Genomic DNA, 20,422 nt, shown 5'->3' on the forward strand with positions numbered 1-20,422 from the left:
CTCGATTAATTGGAATGGGTGTTTATTTTGTCTTTGGTGAAAAGAATGAATAATTGAGTGCCATGGCTTCAGAAGTAAACTAGGACAGTAAATATTCATTCCAAATGTCCCACAGTCCGGTTCCTTATTTAAAGCAAGATACAAAACCCCATAATGTTGTTTCGGATCTCTCAAACTTTTGTTGGGAAAAAAGAAAGAAAAAGGAATCCATGATCCTCAGTAAAGAAATAAATTATATTCCCGCACCTAAACCTCCGTTGAAGTCATTCCTAAATAACACAAAAATCAATAATCAACATTAATTAATTTGCAAGGAAAGATATTTGAGGAAATTCGTCGTCGTCATCTGCCTTGCATCCAAAGCTATACGATGCTCTAATATAAAAGAAATTATCCTCATGATGAACCTTCCATGAACTCAATTGATCAACTTAGCCTGCAACGAGCTGCTGCACTTGTTAAATATATATAATCTTAGTAACTCGATCATTGAAGGCCAACATTTACCATGACCTCTTGTTCAGGAGCTTGTACCTAACGATCAGAAACTCAAATTTCATCAATAAAACTACAAAAAGAAGATAGCACTAAGATTGAACTATTTCCCTGGAAAATATATTTTGCTAAAACAAATTTTAGTTTTGCAGCAACGAATACATCTACCTGGAAAAAAAGGGACATTTTCTTTGGAATACATTTATCTAGCAGGCCCTGACAATATATGCTCAATAGTATTTAGGAGTTAAGAAATTCCAATCAAAAGCACACATATGACGTGGTTTAACTTCACAGAGCAGAAATCAAACACCTAAAATCATTACAGAGCCGCCCACAAAAGATAGGTGGTTTTCCTTAGAGTCACTGACAAGTTAAAAATACTTATACAGTATCCTGGCATTAGAAAATAGAAATACTATATAGATGCTATGACCACTTGCCACCAAGTATTACAAGAAAGTTCAGTGCTTAGACAACCAATTGAATTTTATTTATAACATTTTAGTTTCACTCTAACAAATCAAAATTTCCCTCAGAAATATTTTGGAACCTAACAAGTTACAAAAGAAGCTCAAGTTGTCTTGCCCCTGCGTGCTTGAGGAAGATGGAGCAATCTCATTGGTAAAATAGCAGATTGATTTGTCTTAGGTTTCTGATAACCGTTTTTATCTGCTCTTACTTCGAGAGTGGCACCATTCAACTGACGAGAGCGAGCAAAATTATAAGCAGCCTAGGTGTAAAACATAGAACAGATATGAAGTGAGAAAAGAAAAATGGTTCCAAGTACCCAGTCAAACTATAAAACCAATATTCCATCTGGTTATTTTCAACAAAAGAGGAGCTGAGAATAAACAGTGTTATCTACTTCCAGGCAAAGCATGAAGACATTGAGTCTAACTAACACGTTTCACACAAGCAACTTTGCAGGTAAACTACCAGGGTTTGAAAGAGGATTCGAATGCTGATAACTTAGAGGAATCAAATATAGATGATCATGAGAATGTAAAAAGGTGACACACACCCAGTCAAGTGCTGCCAATTCCTCCACACTGGCACTATCTGTGTTCAAGGGTTCTCAATTGATGCAGTTGTAATTCGTAGTTGTCTTGTCTGTTCTTGCTCTCCATTCCTCTTCCAGAAAGCCCTTCTCCACCAAACTTCAAACCCTCTTTGAATATTTGGGCAATCTTCACCGGAATTCAAGAAACGATTAAACCAAGCAAGCAAAATTTCCTGTTGCCAGGAGAGTGGCAGAGTGAGAATTGTGTTACTAAGACCATCCTCAATCAGGTGCCTATCAAGGCCTTTGGATGCCCTCCTCATCCAACCAAAGTCACCATAAAAGGGCACCAGCCATGTTTTTAGAAGTAAACACCTGACATCTTTAGAAGCCAATAATTGTCCCTTCCCAATCCCAACAAACAACCTAGCTGTAACTGTGCTAACCTCAAACCTGTGAACTGCAGGCACTTTTGAATGTACTTCAGATAATTCTGACTGAGATGCCCATGTTTTCAGGAAATCCTCAGCAATCTGTCTATCGATTAAAATATCCAAAATCCAATATAAATTATCTGCTTGTCTCGCAATTTGACTCACATCCTGCAAGTCCGAAGCTGCAGCCAGCAAAAAGTGGTGATGAAGTAACTGCAGACAATCATCACATGCTGAGTATATCGACTCCTTCCGAAGATCATTCTGAGAAGAATTTTCACGAAGCATCTTAGACACTAACCCTTTCATCTCACGCCTGGCCTTCTCATCTTTTCCTTCAAGAACCACACGAATAAGTTTAACTATAACTTCCTCATTGTCATTCCCCTCTTCATTCCCATTGGCAACATCAGTCGAAACCCTCTTCAATACTTCCCCAGCTCCAACAGCTTCAAGACGAAGCTCGGACAAGAGAGAGGCCACCTTCTCTTCTTCATCCTCGGCCCACGGGGCCGCTTCCAAGTACTCCAAACAAGACAAAACCCCAGCATCAAATCCAATTGCAGCTGAAACCTAGGACAACAACACAAAAACCAGCAATCTTGTTCAGTCTCATGAAACCATGAAGCAGGCAAAATTCAAACAAGGACAAAACAAAAACAACAAAGTGAGAAATGGCTTTTACCGGTACACATGAAGCAATTAAAATTCAATTACCTAAACAATAGCATTTCTATCCTATAAGTGTCCATAAAACAGTTGACATCCCAAAATTCAAACTTGCTATAGTCTCAACCTAATCCTACAGTTTTATATTATCCAGACAATAAAACAGAGCAAATATTAATCCATAAACAACAAAAATAACAAACCCCCAAAACAAAACAAAACAATCACAAAAAAGGCATTACCTTCAAGATACCCAAAACTCTTGAGACATCTTCTTTCATGAGCTTCTTCCTAAGATCCTTACAGTACATCAACCTCAACGTCTCGATGTAAACCTCAACGTCATCGCAATCAGCAATTTCAACAACGTACGGCGACGTCGACCGCTGCTGCTGCTTCGTCCACCGATCAGATAGCTTCACCGCGAAGAACCTGCTGTGGGCAACGAGAATTTGGCGATGCACATTCATGGAGACGCTGATTCCATCTTTGGAGCTGAGAGTGAGCTTGATATCACTTGAAACGGCGTCGTTGAACTGGTTGCCGGGGCTGCGAGAAGCCAACAACTCCGATATTCGCTGCATCATCAGGGTTTGCCGATCAGGCACCGGAATCTGGGGTTTCTGCATCGACGACGATGTGGCGATGTTGTTGTAGTAGTTGTTGGGTGGGATCTGGGTTGCTCTATCGGGTTCGCAAGCCATCATTTCGGAGAGGGTTGGGCTCGATCGGGTCTTGTCGGGTGGCGGCGACATTGGGTTAAGGAGCCCCGCGGTGAGTGCGGAGTTGAATTTGGAGAAGCTCGAAGGAAACGGGTCCTGACCCGAATACCCGTTAACGGTGGCAGTGGGCGAAGAGCGGGTGAAGTCCATGATTGGGGAAAACCTGCCGGGCGAGAAACGAATCCTGTAGGACGATGGTGAATCGGGCAATGGTGGGTCGGGTTCTGGTTCGGGGTTTCGGGTCGGGCATAAAGGGGAATCGAGATTGCGGTGAGGGTGGGGGTGGTGGGTTTCGCTGGGAGAGGCAGAAGCTGAGATAGTGGTTTCACGATACTTGCGACGTTTGGGCTTCGTGGGTTGATTTTGAACTTTGAGGAAAGTTGTTGTAGTTGTCGCTGCCATCAAATGTTGTTCTTCTAAGGTTTTGTGATTGTTGTCCTTTAGCGCTTCGCAGAAACACACAGAGTCAGAGAGAGAGAGAGAAAAATTAATAAACGGCGTTGGAAACGAGACGTTGGTAGTGTGAGTCAGATACAAAAGACATGAAAATAGCCAAGAAAGGCTGAGAGAAGCATTAAATAACTGAAAGAGAAATGTCTAAAATATGTGCTTTTTATCCAACTGGAGGATACTTTGAGTTTTTTGGGGGGTTTTGTTGAGGAATCACCAATGAATTCAAGATATCCGGTTTGTACTTTTATAGGTTGATTACTTCGCCTGCCTCGGCTTTGGGTGCCTCCGCCAATAGGCTCATCATCATATGCATAATTATTGACATTAACAAAAATTAAAAGTGATTAACATTTAATAGATGTGAAGAAGCTGGCAATTTATCTATGCCATCATGACAGATGAATATATGATTCCTTTCACTCCTCTTTGGATGCTGGCTTTAAAAGCAATAAATTATTAGCCTTTTAATAATCCCTATACTTACATTATGTCGGGCATTTTGTGATTATATAAAAATTTTAGTGTAAAAATTATTTAAAAATATATATTTCAAGAAAAAAAATCTCTCTCTGTGTTTCTATGGCTCTTTATTAAAAAAAAAAAAACATACAATTTAAGAAAAAACTGATTTAAAAAAAAAAAGTTCCTTCTAATAGTTTTTGACTTTCAACTTTTTTCTTCGTTATAAAAAAAAATTATTATAAGACTCTTCTTAAAACCTATTTGGATTTGGCTGTGCTTTTTTCCATTCTTGTCAGGAAAAAATAATAATATGCTCTTTGCATTTACTTAATTGACCTAAATTTTACATTTCTAGTATTTAGCCTGATGCGAGTCATGGGACTGCATGCATGTGTTCATATCATGGTGTCGATTGTTTAACATCCTCACCATCCAGAGTCATGGGACTGTATGCATGTGTTCATCATGGTGTCGATTGTTTTGTTCGCTAAGAGCTAATAACTGTTCTTTCTTTCGTGGTCAGCTTTTCTTTTCGTAAAAGGAAACACACACTACAACAGCAAAAAAGGAGATATTGTTTTTAATCATCACATACTATCATTCTAGTTCAGCAAATAATTTGCTTTCTTTTTTCTAGTTTTGAAGTCGCGTTGATAGATACCTCTGGACGTGAGGTGAAAACAGGCTACGCAATGTGTCGGGAGCTACGATTTCACTTACATTATACTTGACGTACGTTTATTTATTAAATGATTAAGCTTATTTACTAAATAAGTTGGATTAAGGTTTTTAAATTTTTTGGGATTTTTTTTTATTTTTGGATAGATAGGAAAGAAAATTTTTGGGATATTAAATTTCTAATATAATTAATTTTTTTATAAATAGATGATTTTAAATTTGATTGTCACTCTTATTCTTATAATAGAGTTTTGAAGAGTGAAACACCATTTTGGTTACTAAAAGATCTCACTTATTTTAGATTTGTCTTAAATTCATAAATCCCAATAACAAGTCCCTAAAAGTTCTTTAAATTCAACACGGAGCTTTAAAATAATAATTTCTTAAGTTAACTCTTAGGTTGAGTTAGTTTTTGTTTACAGAAGTTTTGGTAAGTTAACATGGTCATCTAGTGACACGTGCATTAGAGGATGTTAATTTGGAAAAAGAAAATTTACTCTATTCTCAGTGTCTTTCTTTTCTCTGACTCTCTCGGGCACGAATATTTTGCTTAATAATAATATGGTGGATGTTCATTTTCCATGTAGAGAAAGAATAAATATTTGGTACTACTGTTGTACTTAGATTCAGTGCATCTTAACAATGAGAGCATTACACATTAGAGGAGAGAAAAAAAATTAGACAGAAAAAATAATAATTTATCTGACATGTAATATTATCATTAGTGAGATGCACTGAATCTTTGATAGAGCAGTAGTACCAAAGATTTATTCGTAGACGAGATGCCCTTGTCCTATTCTTTATCTCATCGGTAAGCAACTCGAAAAATCTCAATTTAACTTTTCTAGAAGAAAGCTGTCTTCGTCTATGGACCAGAAAAATTGGGTCCCTCGTGGATACTATGAATAGAGAGCTCTTTTTCTCTCTCGTTCAAAATGTCATTGTGAATATGGGTCTTGGCCCACAAAGGTCACATTGCTGGCCCAATATTTCAATTGTCAGCAGTCAAGCTATCTGTCATGATTCAACTACACACTCATTAAAAAAAAAATTAAACCTTTCGAGTGCTATTTGTCAGTCTTCTACCTTATCAAAATGGAACTCGTTTTGTTATCAAAAAAAAAAAAAAATGGAACTCGTTTCTCTCTATAAAGAGTGGCCACTGGCCACTGGCCACCATCTTTCAACACATTCCTCCAAGTAACAAGAAATTCCCATGTATAGTGAAGAAAAAAATGTTAAAAAAATTAAAAACAAAGCTTCCTCATCACTTCCTAACATGATATTAATGACGTGACATTCAACAAAAACAAGTCAATGACCGAGATCAAATTAGTCATTTTTTAAATAATGAGAGAAAAAAAATTAAATGCAAAATAAAGATGAACTAAAAATAAAAAAAATATTATATTTAGAGAAACTAAAAACATATTTATTTTCTATATATAATGAGTCATTTGGGTTAACGGCTGCGCTTGAAGTTGTGATACTTTTCTTGGTATAAGTTGGGCCCCTGCAGTGGTACGAAGGACGAGATCAGCCCAAACAATAGTGAGTAGAAAGGCACGTTTCACTTTCAAAAGATAATCAACATGGTATAGTAGGATAACAGGGTTCTAATCACACAATTCTCCCTAATATATATACTTTTTGAAAAAACATTCTTCTCCTCATTCAAATTATTTTTTCTATACTAAAAATTTTAAAATTGTTCTTACTGATCTGGATATAACATGTGTGAAATAAAAGCCCAATCCAATAAAGATCCACTGAATGCTAGACTTAATCATGAAGAAACCACAAACGCGTCCAAAATGTGAGCATCTAGCCTATTTGGCCATCAATCGAAGAGTAACTTAGCGGTTAAGACTCCATTATAGTGAGATCAGCAGCTCAGGCAATTAGACCGCTACATGAACACAATGAATGAATGCAGTTCCAGCTTACCACCACATCTATTGAAACTAGCCCAAAACTAGGCTTCTTGACCAAGAAATAGCTTGTGAAAGGCCATCTTTTTTCACTGATGAACATGAACACTACCCTATGAAAGGCGGTATGATGCAAGGTATATAGGCACTATAAATACAGAAGCATTCAACTCAAGTATGATATCTCTCTTTGAATACGTGAACCATATTGAATATTGAACTGACTTGAGATCAGAGTACTACCCCTAGTCTCTTCCAAACTGCTCAGATACTCAACTTACAGATCAACCATCTCGCTAGAGAACACAACATCTCGGCAAGTTACTTTGTCACCATCCTTCATCTTCAACTGTGTGTAATCAGACTCAGCCCAATATCATTGGACTGATCACTTACAAAAAGAAATATATTATTCTAGTTATCGTTAATTTTCTACGATTGAGCAAACCTTGATTATATATATAACGACTAAATATGATGTAAATTATATAACTCATTAATAAATTCTATGCATCGCGGTCACAAAGGTTGAAATACTAGTTGACTAATGACTATGTTGTCAAATATGCAGATAAGTGATGTTACATTATATCATAGTTTACCCTAGTAATAACCCTTGTACTCTAGAAAATGAGTAAAATACTAACCCACATTTCATTTATTTATTTATGTATTAGAATTTTAAAATATTAATTTTATATAAATTATATGATTATTTTTTATTAAAATATTAAAATAATGATTACATCAAATAAATACATTTTTGCTTTAAAGATATGTAAGTAAACATAATAATTGTAATATCTTTGACATTTTTCTAATTCATAAGCTGGTTCACTTCGAGTTCGGTCAAGTGAAGTTAAAATATTTTTTCTTTAATTTCATTAGTCCAATTTACACATTTCATTGAATAATTTGAACCGGCATATCAGCCTCAACTCATTTTAACACCCCTCTACAATTATAATAAATTTTGTGCATTTATAGACACGTGCAAACAATCTTTACACACCCCACATGCCTGCGGAACAGTGACCATTTAAAGCAATGCCTCATACTTACTGGCACTTGCAGGGTGACAGATACCAATTCATAAAACACAGATTAAACCATGGGCATTGCACTTGCCACAACCTATGTTCTTTCTATCTTTCTATCTTCGGTTCTTATTTATCTGCTTCTATACTTTCTTCGTTGAAATTAGACAAAAAGAATGTCATCATGATTTAAAAGCAAGCGTCATGAAGATATAATAAAGCCAAGACAAGACAAGAGAAAGAAGCATTAAAAACAACCGAAAGAGAGAACACCATTGACATAAATTGTTCATCAAATAATCAAATAAATTAACAAGGGTAACCAAAGACAGTGTGCCTATAGCTGGAAAGATATCAATTTACATTGAAAAATATTAATTAGATCTGCTCTCTAGAAAAGATTCCACTTAATTTTCACTGGTTCAGTCCCACAAACAACACGTGTGCGGGTACAGTAATATTCTGCTTAATGAAAAGTGATTCAGAAGCAAGGCCAGCCAGGATGCTACAACGGTACAACAACTTAATCTGTTTCAAAGGCACCATGAAAAAGCCTTTTTCAATTTCTACATGCCACTTTCTACCTAGCGTATCTACATGCAGTACATAATAATAGTAATACACATATATATATATTTATTGGCTTTTTAATTATACTATGGTACAGTAGTACAGATCATGTCTTCACTCAGTCCAATTGAATACTTGCGCAAGCTGTAAAAAGATAACAGAGCTAGCTCTTCTTTCTAGCTAGTCATGCCAATGTCAGTAGTTCAGGTCTCTTGCTTCTTCTTTTTTCTTTTCTTTTTTTAATTTGTTTTGTGTTCTGTGCTTGTCGTTTAATAGAGATATAGTAGGAAAGAACTCTTTAGGTTAGGTGGTGGTTATTTTTCACTCCATCATGAATTATATTTCAGTTCATCTAAACATTTTCAGTGTACATCACCAATCACCAACGTGCTCTCACATGTTTAAAGAGGAGTTCTGGGAAACAAAAACACTAAAGAATGACGACACAACCAATTTGCATATATGCTCATATGTGCAACTAGTTGCAAATTGTCGCGTAAACCTTTTTTTTTTTGCCCTTGTCAATTGTCATGAGGCACAGACAGTATCTGACAAACATATTGTGATGCACTGATATTTGCTCGGGTTTTAAGTTTTATTTTTAACCTAATGGCAGGCAACTTCTGATGCTTAGATTAAAGGTTTTGGAACCAATAGCGACAAGACCTTTTTTTAAGTTATAAGAATGGCCAAATTGACTTAATTAGCATTCATCAACGGTTAGAATCAAACAAAAGAAAATAATAACAATAACGCGAGTGGGAAGCAGAGGACTAAACATTGGTAATTAGGTCCTAAAGCGAAGTTATCATGGTTGGATTTAGCTGGCCTAATGACCTGTTAATCTTATCCGCCAAATGATAGAGGGCATGACCGGAATTTTCTTCTGATTAATTAAACTGCTACAATGGAATATGGAAAACTACTATAATAAATATTTCGCCCAAATTGTAAGCATCGAATTCAGAATGTATAAAAGTAATTCAGCAATATATAAATTTATAATTCAAAAACAAAGAAAAGATAAGAGAAGAAATTGAAGGTGTAATGTAATCTTATGGGGTTTGGATAGGGAGTTAGGGACTCCAGTCATGGAAGCTAGACAAAGTATGAGACAAAGGGAAACAAGAATGCTATATATATATATATATATATATATATAGGTACTTGTGAAAAGTGGACCACGAATAACTTAGTGATTCAGGAACAATATATATGGGAATGGACCATTAGTTGTCTTGGCCGCATCAGACACCGTGTCAGAGCATATTAGCAATAGAGCCTTTTGCATATTGCTGGTGGGTGGTGGTGGCCTAACGCAATGCACCCGTTTATAGAACCGCCCCATGTCGACTAGTGTGGCTGACCACTCTTTTTGTCATGGTTCAAAACTTCAAATATTTTCAGCCCCATTCTTTCTGCAGTCTCTACCGTGTTAATTATAGTGAAATCAACTAGAGATTATTAGAACTAAAATAAGCTAAATTCTTTTATTAATATAATCCCAATGTCAAGGATTGCCGCCTTTTGATTTCAATTTTTAATTATGACTTTGTTATGGATATAAACATTTTTTAAAACACTAGTATATGAAATATAGTTTAGTATTTCTAAGCAACTATTTAAACCAAAAAAGTTGAAGTTACATTAATAAATTTTTATTCTATTTTTCTAACACGTCTCTTCACATAAGAAATTTCGTTATCAATTAGTCACAGAGACTCTGATACTAAGTAAAGAATTATTTCAGTTCAAAAACTTAAACTATTAGATGTTGTTATATTAATAATTTTATATTATACTTTTTTAATAGAGTCAAATTATAAAATATTCAGAAATTTCTATATTTCCTATCAAATATCCTACATACCAGTGTACACATGGGTAACTTAGTAGCATGCTTTATAATTTAAGCTGATAAACGTTTCAAGAATTTTATTTTATTTTTTAAAAAAATGGGGTAGTACATATCAATCAAATATTAAAAAATATTATTTCGAATAAAATGAATAAATAATTTTTGTTTGTTTGCTTTCAATCGTATCTATTAATTAATTTTTGTTGATGATAGGAATATCCGAATATGGTAATATTTAATAAAACCAATATTGTTATTTGTATACTATATTTATTATTATATTTATTTTTTGAAAGGAAGATAGAATTACATTATTAAAAATGAAAGCAGATAGTCTATCCAACACAAAGAAGAGGTGGAATTCAACCAAGGTTACATTCAACAGAGACAGTATATTTCAATTATCATACTAAATTAATAAACCAATATATTTGGGCTACATTCACTACTAGAAAAATCCTGCATAGCGAGGGAATTGCTATGAAAATTTCGTCGTTAATTTCATCATCGTTACTACTTTCCCTTGCAAATTCCCTCGCAAACAATTTTGCGAGGAAAAGTAGTAGCGAGGATGAAATTGGCGACGAAATTTGAAATAGCAATTCTCTCGCTATATAAGATTTTTCTAGTAGTGATTCAACAAACCATAGTACAAATACGGAATTTATATTGAGTTATTGACGATAAAACTTTTCTATTACAACACTTCCAAATATTTTTATACAAATTTCAAAACGTTTAGCATTATCCTATTTTGATTATTAAATTTATCTTCAGGTGAATACTTTTTTTTATTATTATATAAAACTATTACACTCATTTTAAAAAAATAAATTATGCCGAAAAATAATTTGATTATTTTAAATTGTTTAATATCCTAATACTTTTATTATTTTAAATTGTTTAATATCCTAATACTTTTATTAAGTAAAATACAAGAATATTAATGAAGTGGGAAACTAATTTAATTAAGGGTTTTATAATTATCATTTAACATGAGAATTTGAATTTTCCTACACACACTTTGATTTTCGTGTCAACGTAAGTTCTACACTTAATTTTTTCTAACATACGGGTCCCACATACTTTTTGTCTCTAAATATGAGAATTCAATTCTCATATTGAATGATAAATATAAAACCCTTTAATTAAACAAAGCTAATATTTTTTAAAATAAAAATAATGTTAACCTCGAAAAACTATTTTTCTTCTAAAATAGAGATATTGAGATGGTACAAAAATTCATTTCTCAAAAGAGGAATAACCCGCCTCTGTCCCGGAAGATCTCAGCCTTTCAGAATCAAGGTTTCATGAATTTTGTTCACTCAGCTAACCCCTGCCCTGCCCTGACACCCAAAGGCCAACATTATTACTGCTTTCACGGGTTTCACAGCTGTGGCTCAGAGATGGACTTCTCGCCATCAATGATGTTTGTGCCTCAATTTCAACGCTCTTTATGATTTCGAAACATGTTTTGACGCATATTGTTATGAGCTGAAGTGTTAATAAGGACGCGCACAGTTAAGGATTATGTTCATATATTTTTTATGGACGTAGGTTCAAATCATGAGGATTTTGTTGTTGGGATTTTTATAATTTTGCTCACAAATTTTCAAAGAAACTAGAGATTTATTTTAATTTTGGTGGAATATCGGTATTTAATCTTACCTAAATTTTTATTAAAAAAACAAAAAAAAAGTGAGACACTGAGACTCAAGTCGTGGACCCCCTCCTAGCTTGCTTTAATTATTGGATGCTATTGAATTGCATGCAGTCCCACCTCCCAAGGGTATCTCGTTAAAAAATTCGTTTATAAAGTGAATGTAAATAAATTATTTACATTTATTTTTAAAATGACGTTGTATTGATTAAAAAATTATAATAAAAATGACTATTATAATTCTGGAATAAATTATAATTATAAAAATACCTTAATTTTCGTCTCAAAACGACATCGTTTTGAGCTCAATATAAATAAACTATCTACATTCACTTTAAAAAAAGCGAACCCTAAAAAATTTGTTACTTACATAATAAAAAGTAAAAATATAAAGAAGAGTATTATTTTATTTTATTATTAAAATAATAATAAAGTATAAATAACATAAGCTATATTTATAAAAAATTTATTGATTAACTACATTATGTATTTTCGAGAATGCATTACTAACTAAATTTATTTCCAAAAATACATAATTAAATTTATAAAAATTTATAAATAAAAATTTGAAAATATAACATTTTCGAATAACATTTGTTATTTCATTAAATAGTTTTTTTGTGAGCATTATTAAATGGTTTTCTCCATAAAACCCAAAATCTCCAATAATATTTTTGATATCCACATTTGACAGTGCAAGAAAAGGATAAAGTGGTTAGGGACCGTATTTTATTTTATTTTATTTCCTTTTTATGTCTTGTCAGATGAAAGTCTCATCTGGAGAGAGAGAGAGAGAGGATAAAATTCAAGAAAATGTTCTAAAATTAAGCTTACCCGAATTATATGTTAGTGAAGCGCGCCAATCGAGATGGGACAACAACTCCGTGAATGGTGATTGTGTTAAAAGTCACACCAACACCATCTTTGGTTTCTTGCTGCTTCATCAGTGCCGCTGTCTAGCTTCTTTAATTTAGTGGGCTTCCAGTGGGGATGATTGGTGGAACCACTTATCCTCACTCTGATGTATAGTCATGGCACATTTTATAAAGAAATCTCTGCATTCAAAGCTTCTTCCCTAACAACAAAGGAAAGGTAGTGTAGAAACGAGAAAAGAAAAAAAAAAATAGTAACTCTTATTGACATAATTTGTTGTTACATGCTCATATGGTCTGGCTATATTTAGAAATTAAATTGTAAGGACCAGCCACAATTGACAAGGTCAAGAAGAAATTGTAAGTACAACAACACACCTAATATCAAAGTGACCAAAGAAACAATCCAAGCCGTAGAAGAACCTGTTGTTGGTTGATATGTTCCACTCCAACAGCAAATGCTCATAATACAAAATGGAACGTCTCGCCTGATTCCTGTAGTTTTACCAATCCAAGTTTCAAATGTTGCGCTTTTCGCGCATGCGTACGGTTTAAACAATGCTCAGGGGATGAGTCAAGTACCAGCAATTAGTTTCTTCTTTGAAGAAAATCTCCCCATCATCATGAATTATGTTATGTGCATTTTCTTATCATTATTTGATGGTGTGATGCGTTAGAAGTCAGTTTTAAATTTTAATCACTATCACTTGATCAGCTCCAATTACTACTTCTTCACCAATGAAAAATTAATGTAGTAATTAATTCTTTAACTGTGTTGTATTTTGGGTCTGTAATCAATTATCTAATTACATTAAATTTATTACTAACACATCAATAATGACTATAGTACGTAAGTGATCTTCACTTTTGATAAGAAATATAAATAATTATTTGTATCCAAAAAAAAAAAAAGTATTAAAAAGGCTAAAAATCTTCTAATAAAATCAATACAGAAAAAAATGAATTAGTCGTTAAAAGGCGAAATATAAAGGACAATCTACAGGTCTTTATTTTATTAGTAAATAATTAATTTTATATTAATTAAATTGTGGAACTTGCAATTGCAGGAGCGAGGAAGCTACAGTGGTAGTGTCATCAGATCTCCATAAAGGCAAAGCCCATTGTTGGCATTTCCACATCAAAGTCTCAACTCTGAAGAAACTGTTTGTTGTCTTCTATATATTAACCCAAGCTGGTGTTGCTTACTCTCTCGCTTTCTCTCTTTCTTTCTATTCACAAAGAAGTGTGAAGTGTGTGAGTGTGCAAGACATGGGATTTCCAGTGGGGTATACAGAGGTTCTCTTTCCGAAGCTGTTTCTGAACTTGCTCTCTGTTTTGGGTTTCATCAGAAAACTGATCTGCACCCTGTTCCGCTATCTGGGTCTCCACGATTTCCTCGAACCCGACATTGCCTGGCCCGACGCTTCCACCCGGATACCCGAATTCGAATCGGTGTCGGCTCTCCTGATCCGGGAAATCCTGCCGGTGGTGAAGTTCCGGGAACTGGTGGACCCACCCGAGAGCTGCGCGGTGTGTCTGAGCGAGTTCGACGAAAACGATGAGATCAGACGGCTGGCGAACTGTCGACACATATTCCACCGAGGATGCCTGGACCGTTGGATGGGGTACGATCAGAGAACGTGCCCCCTGTGCCGAACACCCTTCATACCAGATGATTTGCAAGGTTCCTTCAACGAGAGACTCTGGGCTGCTTCTGGGATCCCTGAATTTTACTCTGATTACCCTCATGTTGGTTCTTTATAGCTTGCTTCTATTCTAATACCTTAATTTTCTTATCTGGGAAAAAAAGGAAAGAGATGTTAGTTTTTTTTTTTTTTTTTAATATTTTTTTTTGTGAATGTGTATATATACAGAGCTCATGGAAAGCTGGGACTTTAGTTGTATATCAATTTTATTTAGATGTATTTTTTAGAACTGGGATCTGGTTGTTCTGAGTTTTAACTAGCTATCTCAATGTTTTATTTTTAGTTTTGTTTCTTTTGTTGGAAATATTCAGTTTTTGTTTTGGTTTTGAAGTATTTATTTAACAATTCCAGATGAATAAATAACGCTATTCATCACGAATCAGTTATTAACGAAAGTTTATGAATGAAAGAATGGACGCGTGGCATTATTGATTTATCATACTCCATTTCGGATTTGCAAGCAATCTTGAATGGAAAGTTCAATGAGTATACATGAACTTGGTTTTAGTTTTGAGCTCTTGGCATCTTGGTGCTTGGATGGATTGGGACGTCAAAAAACTGAGTAGCACTGCATCACAGATTCGACATATTATGAGTCATATAAGCTCTTTATTTATTTATTTTCTTTGAACATTTCCAAGTGGAGGTAACGTAGGAGTATGGCAATGGTAGGCTGCTTTTACCTATATTCCATCTCTGCCAATAAAGAGGTATAAAACTTCAATTTTTAATCCATCTTGCACTCAAAATTAATCATATAGTTAGTTTAAAGAGTTAAAATTTATAAGAATATCGAGAAAAATTCCTCATCTCAAAAAAAATAATTAGAATTGATATATATATATATATAAAAAAGCGTAGAGTGATATTGGTGTAACTGCAAGTAATTAATGATTATGATAACGATAAATGAGGGAAAAAAAAAAGAAGCAAAAGAAGGGATGAAAATATTTTCAGGGGCACAAAACATTGGATATATATTTTTTATTAAATATGATAAAAAGTAATTTATTTATACTATTTTTACTTTTATGATTATTTGTATTCATGTTTTATTTATTTTTCTGTTTTTGTAAGGGAATAGATACTGACTATTTGACCATTTTGCTCCTCATTAATTAATTAATAATTATTTTGCCCCTGATTCGAAACTATTTATCAATCTGCCCCTCTTTAATCGACTACTTTGCATGTTTAATCGACTAAATGGTTGTTGGGAGATTTAATCGACTAAATCTCCCTACTTAATCGATTAAAATCATACTGACTTATTTTTTTTTTGTCAAATATGGAGATTTAGTCGACTAAATAGGGAGATTTAGTCGACTAAATCTCCCAACAGCCATTTTTTGTCTGTGTTGGCCATTTAGTCGATTAAAAATGCAAGGTAGTCGATTAAAGAGAGACAGATTCATAGATAGTTTTAAATCAGGGACAAAATGGTTATTAATTAATTAATAAGGAACAAAATGGTGAAAAAGCCAATAGATACTCCTATAAAATGCAGAAAATGTGTTCTGTGGGGAGCTCTTTCGTGGTTTGATGATGCTAGGTGGTGTTAGTTATGTATTAGTTGGCACATGATATGGGGGATAATTTTCCCTTTGGTTCTTTGAAATAGGATTTTGCTTACAACTAGTTTCCTTTTTGTTTTTTGGTAAGCTATACAACTAATTTCCTTTAACTTGACGTTTCCATGCTGAGCTTTAATTACACACGGAATAAGTATTCTCATTTTTTTAAATAAAAACAACAAATTAATAAAATGGCAATTTTATTTTATGTTTCATTTTATCTAATTAAAGATTATTATCCCTTCCTAAAATATGGGATAGCGACTTCATAAAATTTAATTTAAATTTGTTGTCTTGACTTTATTTTAAAAGATCATATATTTTTTAAATATAAATAAACATAATCTATTAAGTTATATACTTATAAATGTCTAATTTATTTAAAATTTAAATTATTCAGATACACGTAATTCTTCATTTAGATATGTTAAAACAATATACAATTAAGAAGAATATTATCTGATGCCTGAGAATATCTGTCTGGGTGGCCATCATCATGCAATATTGAAAGCAAAAATTATATGAAAATTATAAAAGGTGAAAGTTATGGTAATAATAATGATAAATGAATAAATAGGTAAAATAATAATATTAAAAATGATTTTTTATTTAGTTTTTCACAAACATAATATAAAAATATTACTTTATTAAATTTCGGAATAATTTCATATATTAATTAATAGAATGACTTGGATTGAAAGTGTTTATTTCATTTCACTTCATTCCATTTTATTTTTATTTCATTTTGATTTTACAGAATCGTCATTGCGTAAATTAAACATGACATAAGTTTATCATTCACTAGCGAAGAACATGCTTTCAATTTAGTTACAATTTCAAAAAGTATAGATTAAATGGGAAAATTATTAAAATTGAAAAATGTAATATGTATATATAATTAAACAAAAGTAAATATAAATTAAAAAAAATAGAATAGAATAGAAAATTAAATTGCTTGAAAATAAAAGAGTTCTGATTTAATAAACAAATATAGGCTATTAATGAAAAAACATAGACTAAAATGAAAAACCAAAAATAAAAAAGGGTATACCAAATAACTATTTAGTAACGTTAATGAGAAATTCACTTTCCCATCGTATTCTTTAGAATTATGGATCTGTTTAACCAAATTCCCATCAAATTACATTGTGTAAATCTTCAATCTCTGCTCACCGATTTTGAAGAATATTTTGTAATTATAGATACTCACTTAATTTATAATGGAATTTTTGTTTTTTTTTTTGTTAAAGTAAATAAAGAGGGGCTATACCCCAAAAACAAAACAATTACACAGAAAATTCAGAGCCAAAGGCCCTCCTATCGTCTTCATTCAGCAAGGCTATCAAGGTTTGAGGTAGACACATATGCCATCAATGGAAAGAGCTTTTTTTGCCGACCAATCTGCGCAATTATTCTTTTCCTGTGAGCATGAAGATATTTGACCGTCCACTCCGTCTGATTTCATGCCTTAATTCTTCTCACCAGGTTATGTTCAGGCCTGTTGTCATTGTCCTCCGTGAGATGGTTCCTAACATTGAGGGAGTCTCCTTCAATTTATAATGGAATTTAATCCTGCCGCCAAGTGACTTTCTCCGTGAGATGATTCTAGATGTGTATACTCGATGTCTTCATGATTCTCTCCCGTCAACAATTACATGCTCATTAAATATTTTTTTAATTGCTTTTTTTTTTCCAAGTTCCTATCTGTTAGTGTTTGGTGGGGGGAAAAAAGTCTTAGTAAGCGTGCGTCTAAAGTATCGTTTGATGCAAATAGTATATCCATATGCTCTTTCCACATAATTCTAATATATTAGTTGTGTGAATGGTTAGAAGCAAGTAATATATCCATATATCGTCTTTGTAAAGACTTTAAATATCTTTATCTCTGACTCGTCTCGCACTCTGAATTAGTTTCGTAGTCGGTTCAAAAAGTCGAAGCTTGTAGGAATACCAAAAGAGTCAACTCGCTTCAAAAAGATAATTAGAATTGGGTTAACTCCATATACATATATATATATATATATATATATATATATATATATATATATATATATATATATATTGTATTTTCACGGATACATGATCCCGTGTGGTAAGGCGTATGCTTCCATCTCTATTCAAAAATCAATTTGGTATCTGGTTGACATATTTTACCAATGGGGGTCTTCAAGTTCCGCGGGCCCAACGGGTTTGAGTCCCGCACTCCTTCCCATGCAAAACTCACACGTCTTTCTTTTTTTCTTTAGGTGAGTGTCGCGACACCACTGGGGAACTCATAAGGGTGTGCCAAATGGCACAATCCTGTTACCGTAGGCAGTATCATTACTGTGATACTTTGGAAGGCCATAACTTTTGACTCTGGTATCCAAATCAGATATTTTTTCTTTTGATTTTATACAATTTTTTTGAGATATTTTTTGAGATTTTATATAACTTTTGACTCTGGTATCCAAATCACTACTCATTAACCGGCAAAAGCACTCTTCTAAGACTATTGGGCAAAAGAATTGCTCAGTTAAAGTTAATCAGATAAGTTTTTCCAAACTAATATCGTTAAACACATCACTGGTACTGACGGGACTAGTCCCGCCAATGATCCTAACGGGACTGATGCCATGTCAACACCACGTAGGCAGTCCCGTTATCGTAAAACTTCAGAAGACCATATCTTTTGACTCGGGTATTCAACACCACGTTAGGCTTGGAAAAAATGATCGGGTTGGCTTGTAACCCGGCTAAAAGTAGTCGAGTTGAGTTAGGGAAATTGAGTTAGTAACTCGAATCAGCCCGACTCGTTTCAGCTCGAAAAAAATCGAGCCAACCCACGGGTCGGGTTGGCTCGCGGGTTATGGTTTTTTTTAAAAATATAAAAGTATAAAAATTAATGAAGGTAAAGTGGAAGGCTAAAACCTAAAATTCCAATTCCAAAGACCCAAACGAAAATACCCTGCAGCTGCCAATAAGTCCAAAATCGTGCATTAAGGATCTTTTTTATAGTATGTGTGACAGTGTGAATAGGGTGCCAACTGCCAATAAGTCCAAGTCCAAATGCAAAAGGTATTTTCTATGGTTTATCTGTATAATGTCTTTGTATTGAATGAATTAATAATTTAGCAAAAAAATTTAGAAGTTACAGCATCAGTGGAATTCTATTTCTTTTTTTTCTTTTTTTCGAGCCAACCCGCGAGCCAACCCTAACCCGACTCGGGTCGGGTTGAGTTTTCTGGCTCGTTTATTTTTCGAGCCAACCCTAACTCGACTCGTTTTTTTCGTGTTAAACGTGGGTTGGGTCGGGTTGGCCCATTTTTCCAACCCTAATCTATGTAATGACACATCATTTGACATATTTTATCTTCCATAGAAATAGTTTAAATTTGCAACAATAGTTCCACAATCACAAGAGCGTTTAGCCTCTAAGCCAATAATTTTTTCAGCAACAAAATAAGTACTTTAGGACTTTTCGTAAGAAGAAATGTTCTTATCCGTTGTTGCCTATGCGCGTTGATGGAGAAGAAACCAGTGTCATTATTTGTTATGATTGTGGTACCATTGTTATAAATTCAAATTATATTTGTGAGAGATAAAATATGTCAAATGACGTATCATTACATAGATATTTTAAAAATTAGTCCTCTCATTAAAAATTCGATTAATCTGATCATTAATTTTTTAACACCCACCCTTATATTTAGAATCATGACAAGAAACCTAAAAAATAAAAAATGAGGAGTCAGTTGTATGAATTGGATGGGAGGGACACAGAGAGAAAACGATTTATAAGGAATTAAAATAATTTTGACAAAGGGATACACAGTCCTCAAACTCAGGCACATTCATTTCCTGAATATTTTGTCGCATTGAAGCGCGATACTCGCTGACAAGTTAAGGTTCAATCTTCAAACCAGCATCAGAAGGCCGGTGCTGCTGGTCTCTTCTCAAATTCGCCACTATACTAATTATTATTTGTATAGTGTCTTAGTAACGTTGAAGCCTGAAGGGTTGACAACCATTCCCCTTCTTCGCCCCTAATTTATATGTAATCCCTTCAATTTTCTCCTATCATTTTGTTCTCCAAATGTGGTTCTAGAGTTAGTTTCTTTTTGGAAGAATATCTTTGTTATTACCATAACACTGAGTAGTGGGTACATCTATCGATTATATATATTTATGGGTTCGCTTTTTGTCATGTTACATGTCAATAGCTTTTTACCCGCACACAAATCAAGTGTGAAACTCACATTTTAAAAAATAGTCAGGATCCGGAACCAGATCCTGTTAAAGAACGAAACAGTGTCATT

General features: G+C 33.7%; 2 protein-coding genes across 2 annotated transcripts; one reads left to right on the plus strand and one right to left on the minus strand.

Annotated features, from left to right (window-relative positions):
• Positions 1-217: 217 nt before the first annotated feature.
• LOC133299834 (BTB/POZ domain-containing protein At1g63850-like) lies at positions 218-3,870 on the minus strand. Its single transcript, XM_061499331.1, has 2 exons — positions 2,844-3,870; positions 218-2,505 (listed from the first exon to the last, which is right to left on the minus strand). Exons 1-2 carry the CDS (start codon positions 3,723-3,725, stop codon positions 1,564-1,566), a joined length of 1,824 nt encoding a protein of 607 aa, XP_061355315.1. The 5' UTR covers positions 3,726-3,870; the 3' UTR covers positions 218-1,563.
• A 10,243-nt stretch (positions 3,871-14,113) lies between these two features.
• Positions 14,114-14,608, plus strand: LOC133299840 (brassinosteroid-responsive RING protein 1-like). The gene has a single exon (XM_061499339.1). It carries the CDS (start codon positions 14,114-14,116, stop codon positions 14,606-14,608), a length of 495 nt encoding a protein of 164 aa, XP_061355323.1.
• Positions 14,609-20,422: the final 5,814 nt, after the last annotated feature.

This window comes from Gastrolobium bilobum, unplaced genomic scaffold (assembly GCF_033153095.1).
Source record: "Gastrolobium bilobum isolate Gb01-03AN ecotype WA unplaced genomic scaffold, APGP_CSIRO_Gbil_v1 utg16950, whole genome shotgun sequence".
NCBI lineage: Eukaryota > Viridiplantae > Streptophyta > Magnoliopsida > Fabales > Fabaceae > Gastrolobium > Gastrolobium bilobum.